At 46.0% G+C, this 27,514-nt stretch overlaps 10 protein-coding genes across 10 annotated transcripts; 4 read left to right on the forward strand and 6 right to left on the reverse strand.

Moving 5' to 3' along the window:
* Positions 1–43: 43 nt before the first annotated feature.
* Positions 44–1,537, reverse strand: GLAREA_00706 (ALDH-like protein; the record flags this gene model as incomplete). The annotated part of the gene is made up of 1 exon (XM_008085464.1): positions 44–1,537. The coding sequence occupies one exon, from the start codon at positions 1,535–1,537 to the stop codon at positions 44–46; it is 1,494 nt and encodes a 497-aa protein (XP_008083655.1).
* A 1,275-nt stretch (positions 1,538–2,812) lies between these two features.
* GLAREA_00707 (FAD/NAD(P)-binding protein) lies at positions 2,813–4,525 on the forward strand (the record flags this gene model as incomplete). Its single annotated transcript, XM_008085465.1, has 2 exons — positions 2,813–3,056; positions 3,105–4,525. The coding sequence occupies 2 exons, from the start codon at positions 2,813–2,815 to the stop codon at positions 4,523–4,525; spliced, it is 1,665 nt and encodes a 554-aa protein (XP_008083656.1).
* A 403-nt stretch (positions 4,526–4,928) lies between these two features.
* On the reverse strand, positions 4,929–5,697 carry GLAREA_00708 (uncharacterized protein; the record flags this gene model as incomplete). Its single annotated transcript, XM_008085466.1, has 2 exons — positions 4,929–5,137; positions 5,193–5,697. The coding sequence occupies 2 exons, from the start codon at positions 5,695–5,697 to the stop codon at positions 4,929–4,931; spliced, it is 714 nt and encodes a 237-aa protein (XP_008083657.1).
* Positions 5,698–5,979: 282 nt separating this feature from the next.
* On the reverse strand, positions 5,980–8,424 carry GLAREA_00709 (IlvD/EDD N-terminal; the record flags this gene model as incomplete). Its single annotated transcript, XM_008085467.1, has 11 exons — positions 5,980–6,191; positions 6,258–7,143; positions 7,198–7,203; positions 7,254–7,548; positions 7,664–7,718; positions 7,766–7,783; positions 7,868–7,957; positions 8,007–8,014; positions 8,064–8,169; positions 8,227–8,241; positions 8,295–8,424. The coding sequence occupies 11 exons, from the start codon at positions 8,422–8,424 to the stop codon at positions 5,980–5,982; spliced, it is 1,821 nt and encodes a 606-aa protein (XP_008083658.1).
* Positions 8,425–9,495: 1,071 nt separating this feature from the next.
* GLAREA_00710 ((Phosphotyrosine protein) phosphatases II) lies at positions 9,496–11,599 on the forward strand (the record flags this gene model as incomplete). The annotated part of the gene is made up of 2 exons (XM_008085468.1): positions 9,496–9,745; positions 9,798–11,599. 2 exons carry the CDS (start codon positions 9,496–9,498, stop codon positions 11,597–11,599), a joined length of 2,052 nt encoding a protein of 683 aa, XP_008083659.1.
* A 1,670-nt stretch (positions 11,600–13,269) lies between these two features.
* GLAREA_00711 (uncharacterized protein) lies at positions 13,270–15,067 on the reverse strand (the record flags this gene model as incomplete). The annotated part of the gene is made up of 6 exons (XM_008085469.1): positions 13,270–13,473; positions 13,602–13,658; positions 13,716–13,896; positions 14,039–14,152; positions 14,195–14,356; positions 14,409–15,067. 6 exons carry the CDS (start codon positions 15,065–15,067, stop codon positions 13,270–13,272), a joined length of 1,377 nt encoding a protein of 458 aa, XP_008083660.1.
* Positions 15,068–16,224: 1,157 nt separating this feature from the next.
* Positions 16,225–18,597, reverse strand: GLAREA_00712 (uncharacterized protein; the record flags this gene model as incomplete). The annotated part of the gene is made up of 3 exons (XM_008085470.1): positions 16,225–18,113; positions 18,169–18,436; positions 18,487–18,597. The coding sequence occupies 3 exons, from the start codon at positions 18,595–18,597 to the stop codon at positions 16,225–16,227; spliced, it is 2,268 nt and encodes a 755-aa protein (XP_008083661.1).
* A 481-nt stretch (positions 18,598–19,078) lies between these two features.
* Positions 19,079–20,185, forward strand: GLAREA_00713 (JAB1/MPN; the record flags this gene model as incomplete). Its single annotated transcript, XM_008085471.1, has 2 exons — positions 19,079–19,103; positions 19,173–20,185. 2 exons carry the CDS (start codon positions 19,079–19,081, stop codon positions 20,183–20,185), a joined length of 1,038 nt encoding a protein of 345 aa, XP_008083662.1.
* A 470-nt stretch (positions 20,186–20,655) lies between these two features.
* On the reverse strand, positions 20,656–22,703 carry GLAREA_00714 (Nucleotidylyl transferase; the record flags this gene model as incomplete). The annotated part of the gene is made up of 6 exons (XM_008085472.1): positions 20,656–21,375; positions 21,432–21,689; positions 21,739–22,167; positions 22,215–22,252; positions 22,305–22,377; positions 22,428–22,703. The coding sequence occupies 6 exons, from the start codon at positions 22,701–22,703 to the stop codon at positions 20,656–20,658; spliced, it is 1,794 nt and encodes a 597-aa protein (XP_008083663.1).
* A 439-nt stretch (positions 22,704–23,142) lies between these two features.
* GLAREA_00715 (Ribosomal protein L32e) lies at positions 23,143–25,757 on the forward strand (the record flags this gene model as incomplete). Its single annotated transcript, XM_008085473.1, has 9 exons — positions 23,143–23,149; positions 23,195–23,253; positions 23,304–24,404; positions 24,455–24,543; positions 24,998–25,010; positions 25,080–25,119; positions 25,259–25,383; positions 25,477–25,598; positions 25,649–25,757. The coding sequence occupies 9 exons, from the start codon at positions 23,143–23,145 to the stop codon at positions 25,755–25,757; spliced, it is 1,665 nt and encodes a 554-aa protein (XP_008083664.1).
* Positions 25,758–27,514: the final 1,757 nt, after the last annotated feature.

Here is a 27,514-nt window from a genome sequence, read left to right on the forward strand (position 1 = left end):
AGTAATATAATATACATTCCGCAACGGTCTATCTAATGCGACCTCACAATTTCGAAAACACAGTGCCTACAATGCCACCTCCCTCAACAAGAGTACTCTTCTCTCTAACCCAAGCACTCAATCCTCTCCTCCCATTCTCTACACCAACACCACTCAATTTCCATCCTCCAACACTCATTTCCGCCGGACTCTCGCCCCATGTATTAATCCAGGTAATACCAGCTTCGAGCTTGCTAATCACATCATGACATTGATTGATGTCTTTACCAAATACACCGGCTGCAAGACCCATCTTGGTGTTGTTAGCACGCTTGACAACTTCATCGACGGTGTCGTAGTAGAGGATGCATAGGACCGGGCCGAATATTTCTTCGGTTGTGATTTTCATGTCGTCGGTACAGTCCGTGAAGACCGTCGGTTGTACCCAGAGACCATTCTCATAGCCTTTCGGGATCGAAAATGGTTTAGTAGGGCCACCGTATAGTAGAGTCGCTTTGTCGACCCTAATGCCATGCTCAATATAGCCTAGGACTTTCTTATAGTGTATTTGGGAAACCAATGGCCCGAAGTTACTATTTGGATCCATTGGTTCAAGTGATCGAATGTATGGCATCTTCTCGAGAAGTCGTTTCTCAAAAGCAGATTTTATGTTTTTCGGTACAAATACTCGAGTTCCGTTCGTACACACCTGACCAGTGGAGAAGAAGTTTGCCATCATTGCTCCGTCTACGGCGTTTTCCAAGTCGGCATCTGGGAGGATGATGCAAGGACTTTTTCCTCCAAGTTCCATTGTTACGTATTTCATGCCGCCAGCGGCTGAAGCAGCGACTTTCGCACCAGTTGATACTTGGCCCGTAAAACTCACTTTGGCGATCCCAGGATGTTGCGTGAGGTAACCTCCAACAGCACCGTCACCATGAACGACGTTGAACACTCCAGGCGGGAGGCCTGCTTCAGCATATACCTGTGCTAATACCTGTCCATGTAAAGGTGTGACTTCAGATGGTTTGTACACCATGCAGTTTCCTGCCGCCAAGCATGGCGCCGACTTCCATAAAGCAATTTGAATGGGATAATTCCAGGCTCCAATTCCTGCGCATACACCCAATGCCTCCTTCTTTGTGTATATCCAAGCATCCGGTCGCAGTTGTGTAGTCTCCCCATTTAACCCCCCACTCGCAACCAAATTAGCAAAGTATTCGAGCACATCAGCGCCCGTGACAACATCGACTGTGCTTGTCTCCGAAAAAGGTTTCCCAGTATCGTGTGTTTCGACCTCGGCGATACGGTCATTTCGCTCGCGCAGCAATGATACGGCTTTGAGAAGAATTCGGGATCGTACGAGAGGCGGTGTCTGTGACCACGAACGGAAAGCCGCTCGACCTGAAGCTATTGCCGCATCAACATCCTTTTCTGAAGCGGTGTGAATAGTTGCTACGGGTTGAGCGGTGGATGGATCGATAGTTGTAAATGTTTTGCCTGACGTGCTGGCTTGGGCATCGCCGTTGTAGAATAGTTTCTGAGTAGCGTATTGCATGTTGAGCTGACTCTGGGGACTCTTGCTTGTCTCCCTACGTGCTGAAGGTTAGTGCAAAAGCAATTGAGAGGTTATAGCAAGTGGAGTGATAATAATTGAGGAGCCGGCAAACAGAGCTCTAAGCAGCAAGAGCTCGCGACTCAGGAGTTGTCAGTATCGATCCTGGAGCAAATAGACTGCAAGAGGAAGCGCGGGTAGATAGCTTGTCATGTCCTAACAAGGAAGATTTCTTCAGATCATCGGGCTTGTCCGACTGGAGTCAGCGGTGATGGCGAGTTGCAGGATTTAAAGCTTTTTTTTTTGGCTGGAACTGAGTTTGAGTCGTGCAACTGTAAGGAAAAGAGGACCGGATTTGGAAACGGCGTGTTCACGGAAGCCATAGTAATGCCGAAGGGGACTGATAATAAAGCGGCGGATAGAGGTGACTTGCTGAAGCAATCAAATGACAATAGAGGAGTGAATGATGAATGCAAATTGCTCCGATAAGTGCTATAGTTCAACTTCCTAATTGCAAAATTACCACTTAAGTGTGTTGCACCACAAAATTGTTCAGCTAGGTACAAGTATGCTGCTATGAGCTTTGGAATGGAGGGGCAACGGCATTCCGAGCGTGATCCATGGCGGGGTTGGACAGTATCACATCATGCCACCCTAGCAGACCTCCCAGGGTTCTGTGCTGGGGTCGTTTGTTGATGAAAAAACTTTACAAAAACGCTCCTATTCTTATTCATCCATGTCCTACAGTAATGAGCAGATTGGACAACGCAATCATCATCGCCAAGGATATTCCCGTTACCTTACTAGAAGACAAATGCTCCCTTCCGGTTGAAGGACAGATACTACTCACTTGGCTGTGACGAGGGAAAACTTTATCTGGACTCTTGTACAAGAGGAGATGAGTGTTCAATCTACTACCTAAGTTTTCTTCTCTTTGTTCACTGGACCACATCTTTCCACTCTATATTCATCTAGCTTCTTTCCTCTTAGATCAGACTAATCGACGAAGTCTTGCGGCATCTATACCCTCTTTGCACTAAGTCATTGCCTCTTCTAAGCACGTAATCCACCCCTCCACATCTTCTAGACGAACTCAGCTAGCTCTCAATTAAATTTTCTTATCGCTGTTGTGATAACACGACTGTCCGCAACGCAGCTATTGAAGCTTGGGAAGGCAGGAAGACATTTCGCAATTACTGGAGCTCAATTAAACAAAACCGTTAGCGACGAACACGGCCTACAACATTCCCTACAGCGAAAAGAATATAGATATCCAAAATGACTACTGAGGTTATTTCCTCTTCGCAAGTCAAAGACTTTGACTATGTCATTGTCGGTGGTGGCACAGCCGGTTGCGTGATTGCCTCGCGACTTTCAGAATACCTACCTCATAAGAAAATTCTTATGATCGAAGCTGGGCCAAGCGACTATAATGATGATCGAGTACTGAAGTTGAAAGAATGGCTCTCCTTACTCGGAGGGGATCTGGACTACGACTATGGAACTACAGAGCAGCCCAATGGTAAGCTTTTATGCTGTATCACCGAAAATCCAAATTGATCGCGTACAGGAAACTCACATATTAGACACTCCAGAGCCAAGGTGCTTGGTGGCTGTTCATCACACAATACCCTCATCTCCTTCCGACCTTTCGAATACGATTGCCAGGTATGGGAAAGCTTAGGTTGCAAAGGATGGAGTTTCAAAACAATGATGCGCCTGGTGGACAACCTTCGAAACTCGATCCAGCCAGTACATAACCGTCACCGAAACCAAATATGCAAAGACTGGGTCAAATCATCCTCTACAGCTATGAACATACCTGTCATCCATGACTTCAACCACCAGATTCGAGAGACTGGCAGTCTAGAGGAGGGAGTTGGGTTCTTTTCCGTTTCGTACAATCCAGATGATGGACGACGAAGCTCCGCGTCAGTAGCATACATCCATCCAATTCTTCGAGGGTCAGAGAACAGACCCAACCTCACGATTCTCACCGGTGCGTGGGTCAGCAAAATCAACAGCTCCAATAAGAAAGCTACAGGTGTAGATGTGACACTCAAGTCTGGCGCCAAGTTCACCCTGACCCCAAAAATCGAGACCATTCTTTGTGCTGGAGCAGTCGATACCCCTCGTCTGATGCTTTTATCTGGAATTGGGCCAAAGGAGCAATTGAATAGCCTTGACATTCCAGTCGTTCATGATCTTCCAGGTGTTGGAGAAAACCTAATTGATCACCCAGAGTCGATCATCATGTGGGAGCTCAACACTGCCGTTCCACCGCAAACCACAATGGACTCAGATGCCGGCATCTTCCTCCGTCGTGAAGCTCCAGACGCGGCAACGAGCCACAGAGATCCAGCGACTAATCCGAAAGGGCTCGCAGACGGCAAGATCGCAGATATAATGATGCACTGCTACCAAATTCCTTTCTGTCTCAACACTGCTCGTCTCGGTTACGATGTTCCTCTGAACGCTTTCTGTATGACGCCTAACATCCCTCGTCCTCGATCCCGCGGAAGAATTTACCTCACCTCATCTGATGCCTCCGTCAAACCCGCCCTCGACTTCCGCTATTTCACAGACCCAGAAGGATACGACGCTGCGACACTTGTAACAGGTATGAAAGCAGCTCGCAAAATCGCATCGGAGGCACCTTTTTCCAACTGGCTGGCTCGAGAAGTAGCACCAGGCCCAAAGGTTCAAACCGATGAGGAGCTTTCCGCATATGCCAGAAGCGTGGCTCACACTGTCTACCATCCTGCCGGAACGACTAAGATGGGAGCCGATACCGACGAGCTCGCTGTTGTAGATGAGAAGTTAAAGGTTAGAGGCATGAGCAATCTGAGGATTGCTGATGCGGGTGTCTTCCCCACGATGACAAGTATCAATCCTATGTTGACAGTCTTGGCTGTGGGCGAGAGAGCGGCTGAATTGATTGCTATGGAAGCTGGGTGGAAAGGAAATGCGGAGGGGAGAGCGATGTTGTAGACTGTGACATTTACATTTTGTTTGTTGGGTAAGCGGAGGCAGGAGTTTAGATTGATGTTCAGGATCTCAGTCCTTGGGAAATACAAAATGGCGTACAGAGTGTTTTAGTCCTTCATTTGGGCTTATGGACATATTTAGTATAGAATGGTTTTGTACATGTCCGAAATTGTACATTTAACTAAAAGCATCATCGTGTATGTGCACCCAGCTATGTGAACTCAAACGATCCGATATATACATATCATGTTAATAAACGTGTCTTGTATGTGCATCCGAGATGCATACTTTCATATTGGACATAGCTGGCATACATATCCACTGTGCACAGTCCTCGAACATATCTGCCAACACTCTACTATCTTTCATCTTCAACCACCGCTAGGCATCTCGTTCGTCAGATCGTTCACGCACATCCAACCCCCTCCTTCCACCCAATTGGAATCATCGCCGCCGCAATACTACTAACTCCCCTCTCCGTCGCCAACAAATTAAACTGTGCAGCCGCATTTCTCGTATCCTGCACATCCACCCTGATGCCCAAACTGTTGATGAACTGTCTCGTCTTCGGGGATATAGGTCGCATTTCCTTGCCTAAACCGAGGATGAGAAGATCTAAACTCCTATGTTAGAATAGGTGCAGTCATCAGTTTTGGAAATTAGCACAAACCAGGTTTCGGCCACACCAGATCAAGCAATCCCCACGCCTCATCACTGACATCCCATTGCCCCTTCGCGTTCACCAATTCCATTGCTGTGTGCCCGCCTCCTAACCAGGGACTCCATTCAAACGCCTCGCCATTGACCAATAATATGCCCTTCCCGCCTATGATCTTGACGCCGTTGTTCAGATGGAAGCCATCCCAGGCGCAGGCATCTATGCTGGTGCTCGGCGCGGGCGTGTTGCCTAGTACGTTGAGAGCCCCAAAGTCTGTCTGGGTGTCTTCTTTGCTGGTTGGACCGCGGTCGTGAGATTTAGGTGCGTGGGAGGAGGCATTTAGCAGGATATGACTGGTAGTGAAGGTTCGCGGGGGGAGAGATGTGTGTGTTTGAGGTGAGCGTCGGGTGAGAGGTCGTTGGAGAGCGGAGAGGCAGCGTGCTTGTGGTGGTGAGAAGAGGTAAGTTGTTAGGTCCCTGATCGTGGGCCGGGCAATTGATGGACGGAGAGATGGCATTGTTCCGATGTGATTAAGACTGGTATGCTGCGAGGTTCTGAGATGCGATGTGGCTGATGGACAATAGCTGCGAATGTTTGTAGTGTCAATGTCGCAGTTCTGAAATTTAAAGTACCTATGAGAAGCACGATGCAGCTCGAGGACGTCATGTAAATATCAACACGTGATCATTATTTCCTATTATCAAGATATGAACATCGAGGATCAAGGAGTCAATGTCAAATTTCTGTATCCATTGTATAAAATCTAAACAATGATAGTTGTTCGATAAAACTCTAGAGATCAGAATAAATCGGTCATGGCTCCGTGACTGGCATCGCCCACCAACTTGGCATACTTCGCTAACACTCCTCGATTCACAACACTCTTTGGTGGTTTCCAAGCTTTCATTCGAGCGGCAATTTCATCATCACTAACATGCATACTGAGAGTGTTAGTCTCTGCTGAAATAGTAACAATATCTCCATCCTGAACAATTGCGATAGGTCCGCCAACTACACTTCGTTAGCATACCATTTGAAGAAAATCTGCTATAAGACAGTTCAATCCGCAGCACTTACCAGCAGCTTCTGGCACAACATGGCCAACAATGAACCCGTGGCTTGCTCCAGAATAGCGGCCATCCGTTACAAGTGCAACGTTCGTCAATCCTGCTCCCATAATGGCAGCTGACGACTTTAACTGCTCTGGCATACCTGGACCACCTTTCGGACCTTCATATCTGACGATTAAAACCAGATTCTCTCCATGAGGGATTTGGCCCTTAGTGAGAGCATTATCAAGCTCGTGTTCCTTGTTAAAAACACGAGCCTTTCCAGTGAAGGTCAAGCCCTCCTTTCCAGTGATCTTAGCAACAGCTCCTCCAGGACTTAGATTGCCCCTCAAGATCTGGAGATGGCCGGTCTTCTTGATTGGATTTGACAAAGGTCTAATGATCTTCTGATCAGCCGGCAAAGATGGGAAAGGTTCTATATTCTCTGCTAGAGTCTTTCCTGTAACAGTAGGTATGTTGCCATTGATGAGTCCGGCAGCGACGAGGAGCTTCAGGACTGAAGGCGTTCCTCCGATTTCGAAAAGATCCTCCATCAAGAACTTTCCAGACGGCGCAAGGTCCGCAAGAAAAGGTATTTTATCGCTTACTCTTTGCACATCGTCTAGAGTGAGTGGCACCTCTGCTGTACCTGCCATTGCTAAGAAGTGAAGAACCCCGTTCGTGCTACCTCCTAGAGCCATGGTTATGACAAGAGCATTTTCAAATGACTCTTTGGTCAACAGGTCTCTGGGCCTGATGTTCTTCTCCATGCAAATCCGTATTGCTTCAGCAGCGTTCTCACACTCACGCATCTTCGCAGGAGATTCAGCTGGATTAGAGGATGAACCAGGAAGGCATAGACCCATCGCCTCGATTGCTGTCGACATCGTGTTTGCAGTGTACATACCTCCGCACTGTTTGGAACATGACTGTTAGAGCCTATTATGGGGCCTAGTTGGAAAACTTACAGCTCCCTAGAACATGACTGTTAGATCCTGTAACGCGGTCGAGTTGGGAAACTTACAGCTCCAGGGCATGCGTGCCTCTCCAGATCTTCCATCACGTCACTGGCTGTGCATCCCTTGTTAGCGTATTCTTCAGTTGGTTGGAGTCTATTATATGCAAATGCGCCTGCTGCTTCGTAACATGTACTGATGTTTACGTTTTTGTTCAGAAGTTTGGAGTGTCCTTTTTTGATTGAACCACCATAGATCATTAGAAATGGTCGATTATGCCTGGCTGCGGCCATGATGACTCCAGGCATGTTTTTATCGCAGCCAGGGATAGAAATGTTTGCATCATGATGCTGAGCGCATGTTCTATCTTTTTGTTAACCACCAGTGATAGATATGTTGGAGTGAGATTTGTGTCACTTGTCGTTTAATTGATAGTAGGCTGGCATGGGGCTAAGAGAAGCATATTGAGAGCACTTACACTGTTTCTATTGAATCGGCAATGATTTCTCTCGTCTGCAACGAGAATCGCATTCCTCGGTGAAGTCAGTATATACTTGGCTTGATAACAATTTCCACACACCTTCGCCTCCCATAGTAACTATTCTGGGTCAGCCAAGAACACGGAGTGATTGAAAGGCTAATACGACCCATTTTGGGTTATGTTATACTTAGATGTACTTACTCGCGTCGGAGACACCAATGGTATTGAATTGCCATGCGAGCATACCCTGTTTCTGAACAGCCTGCTTGACAATTTTCCCCAGATCGTTTACTACCAGAGTCAATCTAAGCTTCGAGAATCTCTACAACGATTCACATACAGTGCATACTAATTAAAGTCAACTAAAGCACTGGAGTTAGGGTGAAATAATTCTAACTTGCAAGGGTTGCCTTCCCACCAAACACTTGATATACCCACATGAGGGGAAGTTTTCATGGACATTCTATCCGGAATGCCAGCTGCGTACAGCATGGCTTGAGCGCCTTTGATTCGGATTAGTATTGATCTCTCTTAACTAATAGCTAGTCGAGTTTTATAACCTGGGAAATCATGTTCTATGCAAGATTGTAAGCGTTGCACTCGGAGTGAGATAGAAGTTTACTGTTACCTCTAGTTATGGTTGAGCTCCATCTATTCAAGACTTGCTTGCCATCAGAAGTTTTTGTGCCCGGTTCTACGCTGGGGAAACTAATGTATCTAGGTTCGTCTGGAATATCGGTATAGTTTGAGGGCTCCATGATGAGATTCTTGACTTGAGTGAAAAGAATAGGGATGAAGTTGCAATGAAAGAAGAACTCGGGAAGAACACCGGTCTAAGTTGTGGGGTAGCTAAATATTAGTGTCAATGTAAGTATTGTGACTGAGATCCCCCGTATGAAGTGATTGTTGTAGCAATTATAAAATCTTAAGACGATAAAATTTGTTTAAGATTCGACGATTGAAAAGGCAGAGTCCCTGGTCGAAAAGGTACAGTACTTGTACCCAGTTGTGACTTAGACAGATATTTACCTTTGTACAACCCCGCGGTTCGGCCACGGCTGCGACGCACCTAACGAACCACCACGGAAGGTAGCGCGAGTACGCATGTTGAATAGCCATAGAGCGTAGAGCTGATGACAGCTCAAGTTCAACGGTGGTGAGGTGGCTAAGAAGTATCGTGGCTTCCGTCCCAGTAGCAACAATGGAGATGATGCACTCCGACATCGGCAGCAAACGTAGTCAAGGAAATCGATCTTGTTTGCAGATGTTACAATCAGTCTCGATGTGTCCAGCTGCCAACTGGAGATCCTCCTCCGTCGTGACTCGTGAGATGACAACTACGACCGGAAAAATGCTAATCCACCCGACACCCTCAAACAGGCTCCGGCGCAGCTACAATCGTCTGCCCAAACCAGGAACTGCACATGCGTTCACTTTCATTGCACCGACACATGCGAGTATATCTTCATACAAATCCTTGACTCAATACCTCAGGCCAAGCGTACATATCAACATGGTGCTGTTTCTGTGCTACCCTCCTTAGAAGTGCGATTTCTCTACTCCAACCCGATGACGCATTCACAGCACGAGGGTCTGTTTTCAAGTTTCTCTGGTCAAATATTTCTTACAACCGAGCATAACATTCAAGCTCGCCGTTTAGTCCCTGAGCTCTGATATTATTCAAGGCCTGCTCCTACACTATCTATTTTGTATTGACCTTGAAGCTGCGATAGTCACTTCATGTTTGTACCACCTCCCGAGCGATCGCGCCTAATGGCTGATATGTCAACTTTTCTGCCATGTCTTTTTTCTCTCCTCTCCTCTTCGCAATGCCTACTCTGGCAGACCGTACTATCGTTCTAGCTTCTAATACGCCAATGGGGATTGATAGCTCAATCATGTTGGTTATGTCGAAATTACAGCAGCTATATCTGCCAATTGTCGGTAGCTTGGTGCCTATCTTGATATTCTGGCTGGCCCGAAGATGGATGGGTTTGAGCGCGCCGCCCTTAGATGCTGCCGACAGCATGTCTAGCCAGACCAAGAAAGAAACTACCGTTGACAGCAGTACTGATACAGGTAAGCTATTGCTCGCTAGAGTTTCTTCGCATTATCACTAATGTCGCTGTAGACGCAGAAGCTGTAGAGTCCGGTCTGCTAAAGAAGCACTCCAAAGTACAAACATACTCCACGAGTCGATACGAATACCCTAACCTTCGAGTGTTTTTCCGTGAGCATCCACAGTTTACGAAATTACCTACTGATCCCGTTCCCTTGCCTCTCCTCGTCTTCCTACACGGACTAGGAGGGTCTGTCGCTCAATTCGATCCCCTATTAGCGAGTTTAGTCAACGTAGCATCATCGCTAGCTATCGATTTGCCAGGATGCGGGCTTTCGGCATTTGACCAGCAAGCTTGGGGCGCATACACAATGGAAAATATGGCCGAGTTGATTAGTGTAGTTATTTCCAAGCATAGGGTTACCGGACAAGGAGTTGTACTTATTGGTCACTCACTGGGTTGTTCTTTAGCAGCCATGGTCGCTTCGAAAGATCTGGTGCCAAATTCCGTAGCAGAACATGTTATTGGACTAATTGCAATATGTCCCCGCGCTGAGCCACCGACAGAGAAGGAAGTAGCGACATTCACGAAGCTACTCTGGATTCCCTCGCCAGTATTTGATCTTTGGCGACGGTGGGACAGACGAGGCGGAAAGGACAGTATAAGCGTACGGCGATTCGTGGGACCAGATGCAGACGTGACGACCAAATTACTTCAATATCGGTTTAACAACCAGAGTAAGACACCGGTCTGGAGGAGAATGGCCTTTGGCACTTTGCCGAGATATGAGAATGGAGTTGCGAAGGGTGGGCTACCAGGCAAAGACACATGGGCCAATCTACGTGTACCCATATTCTTGATCGCTGGAGAAGATGACCACGTCACGAAGCCAGACAATATCACTAAGATAGCTTCATTTCTTGGACAGGGAGGTGCAAGTAGGGAACTAGCTGCCAACAGCAAGCCAGTTACTGACTCCGCTACCACCGTTATTGATCACAAGTCAAGCTCTGCTCAGGACCGGACGATATCGTCCATCCGGGCAGAGGACTTCTTAGCCAACAAGGAACCTACAACAGAAGATTCCAGCGCAGACCCATCGAATACCCGCAATACTTTTACCCTCCCACCACAACAATACTCAAGAAAGCAACTCTTAAAAACTACTCTCCTTCCGAAGCCAGCATCACATGCTATGCTTTATCAGCCTACCTCTGTCCGCGTCCTGGCAGGATTGATCTTCGATTTCCTATCTAAACAGATCTCGCCTCGTTTGGACCTAGGGTGGCAATTACAATACCTGAGTTCATCGGGCAAATGGGATGTAAAAAATGTTGAGAAATGGAAAGCAGTGCCTCCTGTTTCCGAACCTATAAACGATATCTTTCGCGCCATGAAGACCCTTCGAGAGGTCGATCCGACACATTCCCCTGTGACATTCAGTCAAGAATGGGGAAACCAGATCAAGGATATCGTAGACATCTCACATGAAGCGCCTGTTTACGATCCTAAGAATCTATCCAAGAATGGAGTGACTTATCACAAGTTCCCTACTGTTTCTAAAATTCCTCCTAGCGAAGCCGAAGTTACAGAATTCGTACGGGCGATTGATGATATTCGGAAATCGCAGCCTTCTCGAAAGGTTTCTGAGAATTGGGGAGATGAATTTTATATCGGTGTACACTGCCATTATGGATTCAACAGAACCGGATTCTTCGTGGTTTGTTATTTGATCGAGCGTTGCGGTTATACTATCGAAGACGCCATTGAGGAATTCAGGGTCAAGAGACCAAATGGCATTAGGCACGAGCATTTCTTAGACGAGCTTTACGTCAGGTACTGTAAAGGCTTGAAGAGAGCTCCGACCCTGTAAGAACACGGGTGAGCAGCCGCTGAGAGGAGGGGAGGTTTCTAGACGACATTTGAACTTTTATTTATGAACATGGATAGAATCTGCTAGATCGAGAGGATTTTCTGGAGTTCGGGTGTGTATTGGGTATCGATCATGAGGCTTCACGAAATCTTAGACATAATGAGAACTTGCGCTATAGACGCGGAAATTCATTTAGGCCGTGATGCTTTTGATCTGTGTTTTGTGGTAGATATGCGGATCGATCTCGCGGTAGGGAAAACAAGTGGCAGTCGAAATAAGATATATCCTGAATCAACTTGATTTCTCATAATGTGTATATCATTGTTAGTGAACGAGGCATTTGTCAACCCCTTGTGAAGTCTGACAAGATGACAGTACAATTTACTTCGTTAATTTTTCTTGTGTAAGACATTTCAAATTCTGTATAAACCATAGTAGGATGAAAAGAGTACTTGGTCAAATTCCTCTTACACTTGCCTTGTGTACTGAAGGTCGACAGCTGTGACATTCGATTTTGAATTGAGTTTATCTGGTCAGATGTAAGTCACTCGGAAAGCTATTCAAATATGTTCTAAACTTACATGACGTGAGATTGGTGAGATTGTTCAACATTCAGAAGTTTTTCATGTTGGATTTCCTCTTTGTGTAATGAATACAAGAAACTTCTTTTAAGATAGATTGTGTATTTGTACTCAGGAAGTTGAGGAGAATGCTTTTCCACTGTTGAAATCGATACAAGTTTCGTGCTTTATAATTGGTATATCTGTCAATGTGTCTATGAAGTTAGTAAATTATCCTAACAAGTGTCATCTGAATTGACCTTTTGAAGCAATTCAAGCACAATAGGATTTGTAAAATCTTTGAATTGGAAGGGAAAAGCAATTGCTGTGTTGGGAGTTTTTTTTTTAAAGCTTAGGAGAATTTACTCTTGTATACATGGTAAAACTAAATGATTATGTACCTGGTGAGATAATACGCCTAACTTATTAGCCTTACTTTCGGTAGAACGTGAAAGCTTTGATTGATGATTGAGGTTTACATGAACTAACACCTTGGGACTTTGCTGTAGCTGTTTTGATGATCACAGCCAAATTATATGTGGTGTTTTGAACTTTGAAGAAAATTCAAGGAATCAGCGTCTCTCGAAGTGGAGGTTCATGACCTACAGTTCTTGACTTCAAACACAAGTATTCAATCTCATACTCACATCCACTTTAATACCTGAATCAATTCTGAGATGACTTTTTGATTATGTTTCAATATTTGCCTAAGATCAACGCAGAACTAGTCCTTGAGCTTTCCCTCTTGATATCAGATCCCCCGAACCGAGTATACATCAACGCAAAACCATTCCCTAAACCTTTCATCCTAATATCAGATCCCCCGAACGGAGTGTAAATCAACGCACAGCCAATTCTTAACATTGTGATTCCTTTCTCAGAACCCTGAAGCCATGTGCATATCAGCGCAGAGCTGATCCTCAGACTCATAATCTTGATATCATGATCCCCGAACCCAAGCGTAAATCAAATCGCTGAAAACTGGCCTGTACCGGTGAATCTGAAACCATATATCCCCCGTTCCCTGCTATTTTGACACGGCATATATCTTATGACACTGACATGTAAAGCACATAGATCGCACTTGTTATATTGAAACCCATGATCCCACTAATAACTCGCGTCATTTCGTTTGGCTTTTCGAGGGTTTGGTACGTGTCGGTATTTTTGAAGAGTCGAGACAGTCGTATGTCTGACTTCTACCCGTGGTTGGAAATCTTCTTGCTCTGTTTCCGAATCCGTAGACTCTAAGTCCTCTTCATCAGCGCACAAGGGGAAAACGACATTGCCGTATTTGTCCTTGCCTAAGTGCACCTTCAAATAAACTGTTAGTATGCGCTTTTTTTGTTCGCTCCAGAGCCGAGAACGGTATCGAAAAACAAACAAGCTCCTGGCAACTAGGGAATAAAGCTTAACAGGAGAGAAAAAGTAAAAGGACATACCTTGCCGGTCTTGGGCATGTAGACAAAAGAGTACTCGATGCCGGTCATTTCGCTGATCTGAAAAGGAGGCGGTGGTTAGTTTGATATAATAGTTGAGAGGAGACGATCACATACATGGCCCTTGTACTCGATACAGGTACGGCATGGCAATCTATCTAAGACAATCTCGGCTTTTGGAGGTTTAGGCATGCCCCGATGGTTGATTTTGAAGATGTTACCGACTTGATCACGTATCGACGTAACCTTTCCTGTTTGCTTCGCCAGCCAGTGGCAGGCGAACCAAAGCATCAGTTTCCTGCAAGAAGTTAGTATATGAACATTTGTATCTCCCGTGAGAAAAGGGGGAGCCTAAAGCCATGTGCTAGGATGATACGCTCTCGCAGATACTGCGAAGAGGAACTTGGAAGGAAGAACAAAAGGAAAAGGTGTGTAATTACGGCTCGCAATGTGAACAGAACTCCGTGCCGACCGGGAATTTTCTCCTACTCTCGAAACGACCGTGTCTCATGGTCGCGTCTCGGTAGGTCATAAGTCGATATACTTCCTTTCTTCTGTTTAGCTATTTGTGTGAAAACTATAGTCATTTTACCTACTCGGGTCCAGATTTCGTTATCCAGCATCTTACTATGAGATTCAACGCAATTCTTAACTCCAGATAAAGAGCACTGCGTATACTATTAGTTAAGTCTACTACAACTGATGTGAGATTTTGCTTGCCATTAGTGGAAAGTAGTCGCCTTTGATTCTCACGAAGCCTAAGAGGAAAATGTTAGTCCGTGAAGATCTGCATCCTAACTATTTATTTACTTACCAAAAGTCTTATTTTTAACAGTTGTAATACCCTTAAACATTTCGACAGGCGCAAGGAGGGCCACAGTCAAACCGACATCTCTGAAGGAGAAGAGTTGCTCACTAGGCATGATTTGAGCATCTCCTGGAGAAGCAGGCTGTCTTGCAACTCTCGGTGCTCGTCTCTCTCGTAGAAGTTTAGCAATTGTGCCGCATAATTCCTCAACTTCGTTAATCCGCTCGTCATCTTTGTCCAGATGACAAGTGTCGAGCCATTCTTTGACTCCCGAGAATGAGTCCATGGAAATCATAAATGTTGAAGCAGATACTCCAACTTGGTTGAAGATACTGATGAGCTCCGATGCTCGATCTGGTTTAAAGTAGTGACCGACAGAGTGGTGTGCTGATGTGGCTTCTGTGGTGTTATCATCGTCGGATAGTACGACTTCCTCCTCGATTGTAATCCTCTTTGCTCTCTTAGTAGGCTTCTCCGATCTTTTCTCGGCCCTTCTCTTCTGCTTTCTCTTGGTAGGAGATTCTTCAGGAGATATGTACTCTGCATCGAAATGGGAATTCGTTCGGACAAGAATTTGGAGACCACCTTTTTGAGAAATTTTCTCTTTGGATGGCTTGGTACTTCCCGGTGGTCGACCAGGGCCTCTCTTCGAGGAAGTCATATCGATCTAGTAGAACTTAGCTCAGAGTTAAGCCTTCGAAGCTTTCCTAAGTCTGCAGTGTGAGCGCTGTATCTGTGACGGTTTGTCGGATCAAATCATTGGATAGAAACGGCTCAAGACTTGAAAATGGAGTGAAGATACTGATCCGATATCGAGATAGAAGTGGATGTAAGAAGCTGAGCAAGAAAATACGAAGAGGGGTATTTATTAGACTAAGTGAGGATGAGTCAGAGTTATCTTAACTCACTACTTGGGGAAGGAACTCCCGATAGACTCACAAGTTCTTGAAGTTGAAGGTGATAGCCTCGAACTTGTGGGTGTGAAGCGGGAGCATACATGAGTGCTAAGCGAGAGTGAAGCTTGAGCGAGATATCTAAAACCCTAGAGGAGGAGGAAGTGACACTGGCGACGAGGTCTATGACCTAAAATATTTATAGATATATTAAGCTCCAAAGAAATATTGTAGTAAACCGGAAACCACGAAACAAGTCGACCATTCACCCACCTCCCAAAATAAGAGTCTTCTTGTCACAAACAATTTACCCTAAAGTTTTGATAAAATCTAAGAGGAAGAGTGTCTATATATCTAGTCTTGCAACCTCGAATGCGACACGACGGAGGCGACAGCATGATTGTCAGAGATATCAACTTCTCCAAACATAAAGATAATCTCGATTTTGCAGAAGTACAGATCTTTTATTCATATCCAGTCTCCCACTAGACTACTTAACTAAGTATCAGAAGCACTCATCCAAAGACGCCCGAATACATCACCACTGTCCCTCACAGTCCAGGCCCCGAACGCTTTACTCCAAATGCGCGAAATATCAGACCAACCCACCAACCAACCAAAATAATGCTGTTCGAAGAAGTCATCAGACCGTGATGCTGAATGACCCTTGCTAAAAATTTAATAATCGAACATAGAGATATCCGTGCCGGAATTCAAAGTACAAGAAATGAAATTTGTAATGTGTCCAATCGTGAAGTAGAAGGTTATCCTGGAACCAGATCGACGACTGTGGAACCATTGATAACTTTAAGTGTCCATCGTCCCGGAGTCATCGTCATCATCAAGAGTACCTCTTGTAAACATCGCGTCTATCGTCTAACGGTCATGTAGAGTGGAAGACAGGGCGATAATGAGATTGAGCATGCTAGAATGCGTCTTCGTCGGTCCAATTCGCCTCACTGCCCGAGACAATTCTATTTCCATGGGCATCGTATAATACATGGCCAGCATGAACTCCATGCGGAGGAATTCCTTTTTGTTTCTTGGGTGGACCACCTTGTTGAGGTGGATATCCGTCATCAGGAGAAAAACGTTTTACACGAGCAGCACGAAGCTTTGCATAGTAATCTTCAGAAGCGTCCTCTTCCGGCTCAGATATTTCCGAATACGTTTCCCAGTTTTCACTTCCGGACACGCCTGTCGTTGCACTAGATGTATTGGATATTTGTCGACTTGGGGGTGCTGTCGAGTAGCTTGACTGCGTGAGCCGTTCATTCTGTCGCATTGAAGATTTAAGCTCGTGATAAGACTGTTCTCGTTGTTGGCGTCCTTGAGGATATCCATAAGGGTCTTCAGGAGTAACAGCTCGAACGCTTCCACTTGACAGTACACTTTCGGAGCGAGGGTTTGGACGCCCTATTGGTGTTGGTGCTGGAGGGGGAACGAATAGATCTCTCATCTTGGGTGGTGGAGCTCGGGGTGGGGGAGGTGGCATTTTGCTTCTTAAAGTCCTATCAGTGTCCATCCGGGATTCTGGACGAGCTTTACGTTCCGGCGAATTGTTTCCGCCTTTAAGATGAGAAAGTGGCGCGCGCGCAGGAATTTTCGAAGGAGATTTTGCGGCGGCCGACGCCTGTATGGGATTACGTCTAAGAGTTCCACCCGCAGTAGGGGTCTTTGCGCCCGCTCTTGGTGGAGGTGCCTTGATGCTATTTGAACGGCTTGGGGGAGCAGACTTTGGCTGATTTCGTGCAACAGAAGGTGGCGGTCCTGCAGGTGTTTTCGATCGAGGGCCAGGAGCTGGTCTTGCTTCAGACGCCTCAAGTTCGTCAAGGTATCTCTCACCGCGAACAAGAAAGGGTCGGCCATACTCGTCCTCCCACTTCTCTAAAAGCTTTCTTAACTTGACTGCAATTTTTGGCAAATCCTTGGCGATTCTCTTCCGCATCTTCTCCTCTCTTAAAAGTCGTGTAGGATCTCGCTTTTCGCCCTTTTGGCCTCTGCCTAATAAACGAGATGCATCTTGACTGGATGCTAGAAGGTCGTCGCGATCTTTGACCAGTGATCGATGCTCATCGATGAGTGACAATGTTGGTAGACGTTGTTCCTTCAATGCTTCTAGACGTTCGATTTCTTGTTCGTGAGCTTCTAGGAGAGCATCGCTGTACACGTCGGAAAACGCGGGGGTGAACTCGAGCATTTCTTCTTCCGAGAAATAAAGCCCATCCCACAAGTCTTGAAGCTTGTATCGAGCATCTTCAACAAATAGATGAAGATTTTGGCGTTTGAGTTCGTTGAGTCTTGATAGCTCATCCTCAAATTCATTGATTTGTCGAACCCCGCACCCACGATTGCCATTGAGAAAACGCTTTCTTTCCTGTTCTTCAACGCCCAGTCGCTCCCACAGACCTTCAACCATAGATTTTAGATCCTTGAGTCGCTTCTCTCGACTCTTCTTTTCCTCCGCAAGCTTGTCTCGCTTTTGTCTCAATCGCGCGATATCTTCTTCGTGCAAGCCAAGTTGCTCTGGCGAGTCACGGTAATACTTGACTATCATGCCATCGGTTTGCGCTTGAGGAGTTCCAAGTTCGGCCCACAGCTGGATGACATTCTCGGAAAGTGCCTTGACAGTGGCAACCCTGCGCGTATATTCTTCATATACACGAGTGAACTCGTCGTCAAGAGCCGTCACGTAGGTGGGAGAAAGGTCAAAAGTTGGCGCAATAGTTGAGTTCGGAGCGGTAGGAGGCAGCTTGATTTTAATAAAGGATGATTCGAGGTGCGATGAATATGATTCGAGAGCTTGTACTAGTTCTGCTTATTGTTAAAAACCCTTCTTGGCTCCAGAGATTCGGTAAGCTAGACTCACTCTTGACTTGGTCAAACCGCTCCTTATGAAGTTTGGAAATTTGTTGATGCTTTTCCTTCAGCACTTGAAGGCATCTTAACAATGGATAGGTGATCTTCAAATCTTCGTCCTCTGGCTCATAATCCCGATGCGCCTTTTCGTCATCCAATGAAGCTTCCATTTGTCTGATTGTGGTGATAATACGTTGTGCTTCTTCGCCAAGTTCGCTTTTCTCAGCGGCAACTAGTTTTACTTGGTTGTGAAGGGTTTCGGACAGAGCTGCGAAAAGCTATATAAAAGTCAGTCGATAATCGAATCTGCGCGTTGTGTGTGACATACCTCTGCCTCTCTCGACTCTCGGTCATGGTTAGGAACACCTATTTCATCAAAAAGACCATGGAGTTGGCCGATGATGGTCGAAACCTGCGACGATAGATAGCTGGTATCCATGGTGGTGGATTATGAAAAGCGCGTCGAATTCAACGATATTTGTGCAGCTCGCAGTACCGTGACCTGTAGGCCGAATAGGCGGCCACCTCGACTTGATTCTTAGACTCCTTCGATAAATTGACAACAATGCAGACTCAGTCGCAGCAGCGAAGACTCGAAATATCTGATTGCACGGATCATCAATGGTGGTATTGCATGCAAATCGCGAGTTCTATGCAAAGAGGAAGATCCTGTGGTCATGTACCCGTTAGAGAGCACTCCAGGGACGGGATACAAAAATAACCGGGATCGGGCTGTCTCCACGGCAACGCCCAAGCTGTTTGACATAAGACCCGCTTTTCTACCCCGCTAACTGGGGTCTACACAAGGCTGCCGCAACCTCTAGAATATATTGAATCACGACAGTCTCATACGCACAACTTCGACAATAATATCTGCCAAACCCAACGAAGCTTCCGAGGAGTTTCTGCCAGGTGCCAAAATGGAGACTGCATACAAGACCTGGGGTGAGTATCCATTGCAATTGCAAGTCTTCTTACCTATTATACAGCTATCCTAACCTTTATCGATAACAGAGCTCGACAACAATGTGAAGCTGGTGGATCCCCAAAGAGACGCCCTCTACACCTACGATGTCGCCGAGCAGAAAAAGATCAACGACGACAAGCCATGGAAATCTGATCCCCATCATTTCAAAAATGTGCGAATTTCAGCCGTGGCTCTGCTAAAAATGGTGATGCATGCGCGGTCTGGCGGCGACATTGAAGTCATGGGCTTGATGCAAGGCAAGATCTCAGGAGATACTTTCATTGTTACCGATGCTTTCCGATTACCGGTGGAAGGCACGGAAACCCGAGTCAACGCTCAAGACGAGGCGAACGAGTACATGGTCGGATACCTACAAGCTTGTCGTGATCAGGGGAAACTAGAAAACGCTGTTGGATGGTATCACAGCCATCCGGGCTACGGATGTTGGCTCAGTGGTATTGATGTCGGTACACAAGCGACTCAGCAGACGTTCAGCGATCCTTTCCTTGCTGTAGTTATTGATCCAGACCGCACAATCTCGGCTGGCAAAGTCGAAATTGGTGCTTTCAGGACATACCCAGAGGACTACAAGCCAGCAGAGTCTGACGGCGCCGGTGATGGATACCAGACCATTCCTTTAGCGAAGGTAGAAGACTTCGGTGCTCACGCAAGTAGATACTATTCTCTTGAGGTCTCACACTATAAAAGCACTCTTGATGCCAATTTGTTGGACCAGCTGTGGAATAAATACTGGGTGCAGACTCTGAGTCAAAGCCCACTGTTTACAAACCGAGAGTATAGTAGCAAGCAAATGCTTGACCTCAGCTCTAAAGTTCGAGAGGCGGGAAGTATGATCTCGCGAATGAGGGGCCCCCAAGGGGCACAGGGAAATAAAGCAATGGACGAGAAAATGGTCAAGGCTGTCAAAGACGGCAATAAGATTGCTACAGAGGAAGTCACCGGGTTAATGGCTGGAGAAATTAAGGCTAAGCTTTTCAATGGCCTGGGGGTTGCAGCAAGACCAACAGCACCTGCTACTGAGCCGGTGGTGGATACTTGAGGACAGGATCTACAGAATGGCGTAACAGGAGAGGTGAAACAACAGGGGAATCAGAAGCTGGTCTCCAGAGCATTTCTGGCGTTAATCATGATACGGGCGTTCAAGGAAATGGATGAATTAAGACTGGCTGAGGCTGATATCTAGAATATACATAATATACAAAAGTCCTTCGCATCCCTGGTTCCTCCAGACTCTCGCCTTATCTATTACAAGTTTTCCTCTACAATATGCTCCACATCTATGGCATCCTGAAGAGTTTCAGCTGAAATATAGTTCTACTTCCTTTTCAACGCCGGATTGTGTTGCAGTTGATGGCTCCAATCCGAGAGCCAGTGGTTGGGACCCGAACTTGTTGATTCCATGCCCTCAGGCGTGAAGTCAAAGCTTAAGTTCATCAGGTCATTCTCACCATAGAAACTCTCCGCCATCGGATAAGAGTGTACCAATAGCGAAGAAGCACATAACAAGACTTATGAAGCCGTAAACAACTTGCTTTTGGCTAGACCCAACCTTCTCATACTCTCTTCTTTTCCTAAGAGCGCCATCGTCAAACTACCATCTGGACCCGGTCTGCCAGCTGAAATCGCCCATCGCAAATATCCATGGACGAAAGTCGGCCACACCTTTCTTGCAGCAGATTGCGGTTTCGAATGCGCCCCGAAGGTCTCATTACTATCCTTTGGCGCTTCAACGTTGATAATCTTGTCAATGCTTTCTTTCAAATGATTGACGTTCCAATCCCCAGTAGGAATGTCCTGAAAATCATCAAGTCTAGAATTGAAAGTGTCCAAATCGTAGGTTTCTCTCAAATCCTTTGTTGCGTCCTTCATCTTAGGAAGACCATCTTGAAGCATGTCAGCGGTCGGGGCTTGGAAAAATGTTATGTTGCGGCCGATGAACTCGGGAGCTGAGGTGTAGTTTTGTGCGTCAGCCTTCACCAACTTGGAAACGAGTTGTTTTTGTTGCGCTTCCGATAGACTCTTGTAAAAAGCAAGGTCTCCATTGTTAGATAATAGAGACTTGAGATACTTGAATACTGGACCTGCCGCTAGTAATTGAAGATCTTGGTCAGGTGGAGTCGAGACGTCGTCCGAGGACGCGGTGGCATATCTTACAGCGTGCTTTTTTTGTAAAAACCACATCTTCTCAAAAGAAACTGTAGTATCGCCCTTCGTGAATTTCAAACTAGCCTAAAATATAATTAGAAGAGAAAGTAAAACCCCCGCATAGCAATATTGTGACTTACATGTTTGATTAGATCTTCCAAGCTCATGACATCTGACTTTTGATCGTGAGACCACCCAAGCAGAGCAACAAAATTTGTGAGCGTCTCAGGGAAGACTCCCAAATCATCCCGCATTGAGCGGACATCAATAGCGCCTTCTCGTTTGCTAAGCTTGTGCCCGTTTTTGTCAGTAAGCAAACTGACGTGCCCGAATTTTGGTGGTTCCCATCCAAAAGCTTTGTACATCCACATATGCTTTGGTGTCGAGTTTATCCATTCCTAGCGTATGTTAGACATGATCGGATTCTTAGGTAGCAATTAGACCTACTGAGCCTCGAATCACATGAGTAATCTTCATAAGATGATCGTCCACAACATTAGCAAGGTGGTATGTCGGGTACCCATCTGTTTTAAGAAGAATTGGATCATCGAAGGAGCCGCGTGTTCCCTGAGATAAGAATTTTTTGGCTGTTCTGTCGAAGCGTGGGCGAACTTCCTTGAATATCAAGTCCTCGTATGCTGGGTATCGTTCTGGGGCCAAAAGTCGAACGGCGTGAGCCTCACCATGTGCTGCTTTTTCATCTGACTGGTCTCTGTGAATATGTGCACAGGTTCTGTCATAAGCAGGGGGCTGTCCTGATTGCCCTCGATGTTGGGCTAATTCGTGTAGACGTTCCTGGGTACAAAAGCATCTGTAGGCATGGCCAGACAATAGCAAGTCATCTACGTGTTGCTTGTATATTGATAGACGTTGTGACTGGGACCAATTAGAACATATAGCTACTATTTTTAGCATGAACTTACCTGTTTATAGGGACCAAATGGCCCTCCTACATTTGGACCTGGGATGGGAGTCAGGAAATGACGTTAGACTTGCTACAAGAAAGAAGCTACCTTCGTCCCACTCCAATCCCGCCCACTCCAGATCTTCAAATAGCCTATGTTCAGCATCTTCTATTGTCCGGCTCTGAACAGTTAGTAGGTATGCAGGGAACCACAAAACCTAGAGAACATCACCTGATCCGTATCCTCGATTCTCAGAATGAATTGACCACCTGTAGCTTTCGCAATAAGATAGTTGAAAAGGGCAGTTCGCAATGACCCAAGGTGTAAATAACCCGTGGGAGAGGGCGCAAATCGTGTTCTAGCAGGCCCAGCCTCTCGAAGTCGCTGTGAAGCTGGGGAAAGGGATCTATTACTCGAATCCGAAGAAAAATGACTGATAGAACGATACGTGCGGCAAGCCAAATGAGGTCTCCACCCTCTCTTCACAGCTGCTACTACTACTAGCATCACTAGATGATGTTCTCCCGTCTTCGGTGTCTATTTGAGCAGCATTGTCTTGGTACTCAATGTTGATCAACCAGACATTCTCTGCTCCCCGGACGGGCCACATCGGACGTATTCTCGGCCCGCGACAATGCCAAGCATTCTGACCCAGACTCCAGTCCCGCATCTACGCCTCTGGGAGCAGGCTAAAAAATAATATCTTCGACGTAGTTATCGCCGTCCGAGACTACGCTCATCTATATATTTCAGCCTTGTCCTTGTCATATCTGCCGTTTCGCCTCACTTGCATTGTCATCCAAAAACCAGGAAGATAGTGCGCGCTTCCACATTCAGCGCTCGAAAGATTGCTACCACCTTTGAAACATTAGTTATCGACCCCTCCACAACCCACCAAAAGTCTGGACCATGGCCTCGAATGGAGCTCCCGAGGAGGTCGATCTCTATGGCAAGTAAAGTTTGGCTGAAAGCATCATTCAATACTAATTATCAAACAGAAGTCCTCGGTATCTCAAGAGATGCGACCAAATCTGAAGTTAAAAAGGCATATCACAAGGTTAGTCGGTTTTCAGCTTTTTCCTACCAACTTTGCTAACCGTTTTGAAGGCAGCCTTACAACACCATCCCGACAAGGTGGCAGTAGAACATCGAGAAGAATCCGAGTTAAAGTTTAAGGCTGTTAGTCAAGCATATGAAATTTTACACGATGAGGAGAAACGACACATGTACGATACGCATGGCATGGCAGCCTTCGATTCTAGTCGAGGAGGCCCTGGTGGTGCTGGTGTAGATCTCGATGATATTCTTGCACAGATGTTTGGTATGGGGGGCGGTGGTATGCCAGGCGGTATGCCCGGATTTGGGGGCGAGGGTGGAATGCCTAGACGGCCACGAAGAGGCCGCGATGAAGAGCAAAAGTATCAAGTCACTTTAGAGGAACTTTATAAGGGAAAGACCGTAAAGTTTGCCAGCACCAAAAACATCATATGCAGCCACTGCAAGGGTAGTGGAGGAAAGGACAAGGCAAAGCCAGCTACCTGCGAACGTTGTAAGGGCAATGGTGTCACAGTTGGGTTAAGACAAGTTGGACCAGGCCTTGTTACACAGGAAAGAATGGTTTGCGACACCTGCACAGGAACCGGCAAGGTCTTTAAAGAGAAAGATAGATGTAAGAAGTGCAAAGGCAAGCGGACGACTTCGGAAAAGAAGGTTTTGGAGATTTATATTCCACGAGGTGCTCGTGAAGGAGAACGGATCACGTTAGAGGGTGAAGCAGACCAAGTGCCAGACCAGATACCGGGCGACATTGTCTTCACTTTAGTCGAAGACGACCACGAAGTTTTCCAACGAGCTGGCGACGACTTGTCTGCAGAAATAGAGGTCACCCTTGCCGAGGCTTTGACTGGATTTTCGAGGGTCGTTCTCAAGCACCTTGACGGCCGTGGTATTCATATGGAACTTCCGCAAGGAAAGGTCCTTGAACCTGGGCAAGTGTTGAAGGTGGCAGGTGAAGGTATGCCGCTCAAGAAGAGCGATGCGAAGGGTGATTTGTATCTTGTTGCCAAGGTGAAGTTCCCAGAGAACGGATGGACATCAGACCCAGCAGCGTTCGCTAGTCTTCAGAAGGTGCTCCCTGCGCCAGACCCAAAGATTGAGGCTTCAGAAGTTGATGAGGTCGAGTATGACTCTGACGCGGATATTGAAGATGTAAGTTGTTCCCTACGCCGTTTTGAACCTAGCTGACGTATGACCAACAGTTCGGTGCTAATTCTGGGGATCCTCGTGCTGGTGGAGAGTGGGAAGATGACGAGGGTGAAGGAGAAGGTGGTGCACAATGTGCACAACAGTAAATTTACATATGAGCTGTGTGAAGCTATAATGCGAACGTCTCATAACTGGGTTACTTGGGTGGAGTTATTTTATAAAGAATCGTCAGCCTGCGACCGAAGGTATCGCACATGGAATTCCATAGAGAGACCGCATTGAAACTACTGAAAATAGATCCCTTTACATACACTTCGTTGCCCAAAATCTATGAAGTGTCGAGCTGCATGTAGATGAGATGCTAATAGTACCGTTGTCTGAATTGACTGTTCATTGTATGATCAATATAAGATTTCCAAACGTTGCTGGACCTACAGTAGAGGCGGCGGAGGGGTTGTCACGTGACCGAACATCAATGCCTTTTATTGGCCAGCTTGCCGACCAGATCCACTGCGAAATCCCACAGAACCGAACCTCAAAATTTCTTGAGCGGACAGGCGAAATTCAACAACCTTCAATCGACAATTCCACCACAGAAACGACGACAAGGTATGCGAAACTTTCGACCCATGCTATCAACGCATCGTAGCTACTCCAACGAGGCTAACATTTGTACAGATGGTTTCCGCTAAGAAGCATGTTCCGATCGTCAAGAAGCGTATGTTCAGTTCCGCCCCAATCAATATCACGATACCTGTGTACCGCGCGATGAGGAATGGAGGAGGAGGAAGCGCAAGCCTAATCCACATAAGTTGAGGGTTATGGATAAGAGCGCCGTTGACGATAGCAATTTACAGGCACGAAGCGTTTCCACAGACATCAGAGCGATACCTACATGTGCGTCGACGCATCATGGAGAAAGCCAAAGGGTATCGATAACAGAGTCCGCCGACGATTCAAGGGACAAATGGTTATGCCATCGGTACGTTGATATGGTCTCGATGTCGATGTTGCAGCGCAATCGAGATGGGATATGTTTCGCTATTTCGAGGACAACCACTGATAGAAGGGGTAGATTGGTTTCGGATCAAACAGAAAGACACGACACATGATGCCCTCCGGCCACAAGGCTTTCCTAGTCAGCAACGTTAGAGATGTCGAACTCCTTCTCATGCACAACAAGACCTTCGCTGCAGAGTACGTCGTGTGAGACACGGGTCAATGGAATTATTGCTAACATCGATTAGGATCAACCATGCCGTATCCTCAAGAAAGCGTATCACAATCATCGAGCGTGCTAAGGAGCTTGGTGTCAAGGTTACAAACCCTAAGGCGAGGGTCACGACCGAGGTATAATGGCATTGGGGTTTTTCATTTGGGTTGCATGGGGTACGGGCTTGCTTTTATCATGAATTAGGGCAGTACAAAAAGATTGTAAAATGCTCAGCCAATGGAATCTCATCAGCACAAAATTCTGGTCTATTCGGCTTTATGTGAAGATGGCCACAAAGATCACGAGATACATGTCTCGATCGATAGTTGATTTTACAAGCCAAAGGCTAAATCGTTTTATGGCTTGGTTGGACACAATGAAGACTCTGGATCTGGGATTATGCTCCATATACCCCTTCAACAACTACAGTACTCGAACTCGCTCATTTCAATCTTGTGCCAGTAAAAATCCGGACACCGCTGGTTATTGTCAACCTACGTTAGTTAAGAGTCCTCACACGGCCGATTCTTTGCTTAAATCACTACTAATGTGGTAGGGATATGCCTCGTCGTTCTGGTTTTTGCCTATCTATTCTATAATCCGTTGACAGCAATTTCAGCATGAAATAGCCGTGTATTCAAACCTGAGAATGAACACCCCTGTTAGCTATCGCTCTGTTTCTCTTCAAATTATTCCACGCGAAGTTAATCAACTTATCCCCGATTACCATAGATCATCATTTTGATGATCATTCCTTCTTGTTTGACCAGTTATGACCCTTGCGAGACTTGACCTGAGCTTTAAGACAAAGTTGAATTGACGATTTGTAGTAAAGTGAAGGTGTTTTGTGTGCTATGTGAGAATCAATTCATTTAAGCAGTAGGGTCTTGAGAAGGTAGACTTGGGCGACACTAGAGGTGGAGATGTTACATTCCCTGTGAAAATGAGCGTATTGGATATGTCTCCTCTTGTCAAATACACCATTGCACATAAGATCAGGCCATCCTGATGGTTTGACTCACCCAGCTGCGCAGTACATTTGAGCCCTTTGGTGTTACACCTCGTATACCTTGAGGAACACTGTTCTTTATCCCCCGACTAAAGCGATATTGGTAGTCTACAATAAGTGCTCTTCAACAAATCCTACATTTGTCGAAGATGAGCTATAGTTGGAGATCTGAGTTGACAAGACAAAAAATTGCGTTAAGTATAAGAACACTATTGTATTTTGATTCTCAAAAAACGGATTTGGGTTCATATCATGATCGCTGAATTTTGGTGACGCCTCGGTTGACAACGTGTTTGATGAGCATTGTTTCGAACAACACGATCTCGAGGTTGCTGAGTCAAAAACTACCCCCCTTCCAACCTGGTAGTTTAGCTGACTAAGGAATGAAAAATGCAAATTTCCAATTCTTATAAAGCTTGAAGGTAACAATTGTCAATTATACTTTGTTGGTGCCGTATGCGCATAGACAAAAGCATAAATTGGGGATAAAACTAAGTTGGTACAGTAGTTCCCAATTCCCTGTTTCACAAATTGCAAACTATTAGTCTCAGAAATAGTAGAACTCAATCACTGTTCCTGGCAACCCAGTAGTGAGGTTAACAAACTCATGTTTTGAATGTTAATTGTACTTGTTTGAGGATTACCTAGGTACGTGGAAGCATGAAAGCCGTCATCGGGAGTGACGAGTCCTCAGGATAGTTCTCGTCCAGCGAGGATACCAGTCCAGTTGGTTCGATCCGTTTCCTTTTAGACTATAAAGTTTTGGAATCGTACAAATTCCCCCATGGACTTCGTGGAATGTTAATATTGTTGTTGTTCGACCGTTGAAGCTAATGCATGAAATCGAAGAGATAAAAATAGGGTTAAGGCAAGATACTAGCACGGACCAGG

This window comes from Glarea lozoyensis, assembly GCF_000409485.1.
Source record: "Glarea lozoyensis ATCC 20868 chromosome Unknown GLAREA3, whole genome shotgun sequence".
Classification (NCBI taxonomy): domain Eukaryota; kingdom Fungi; phylum Ascomycota; class Leotiomycetes; order Helotiales; family Helotiaceae; genus Glarea; species Glarea lozoyensis.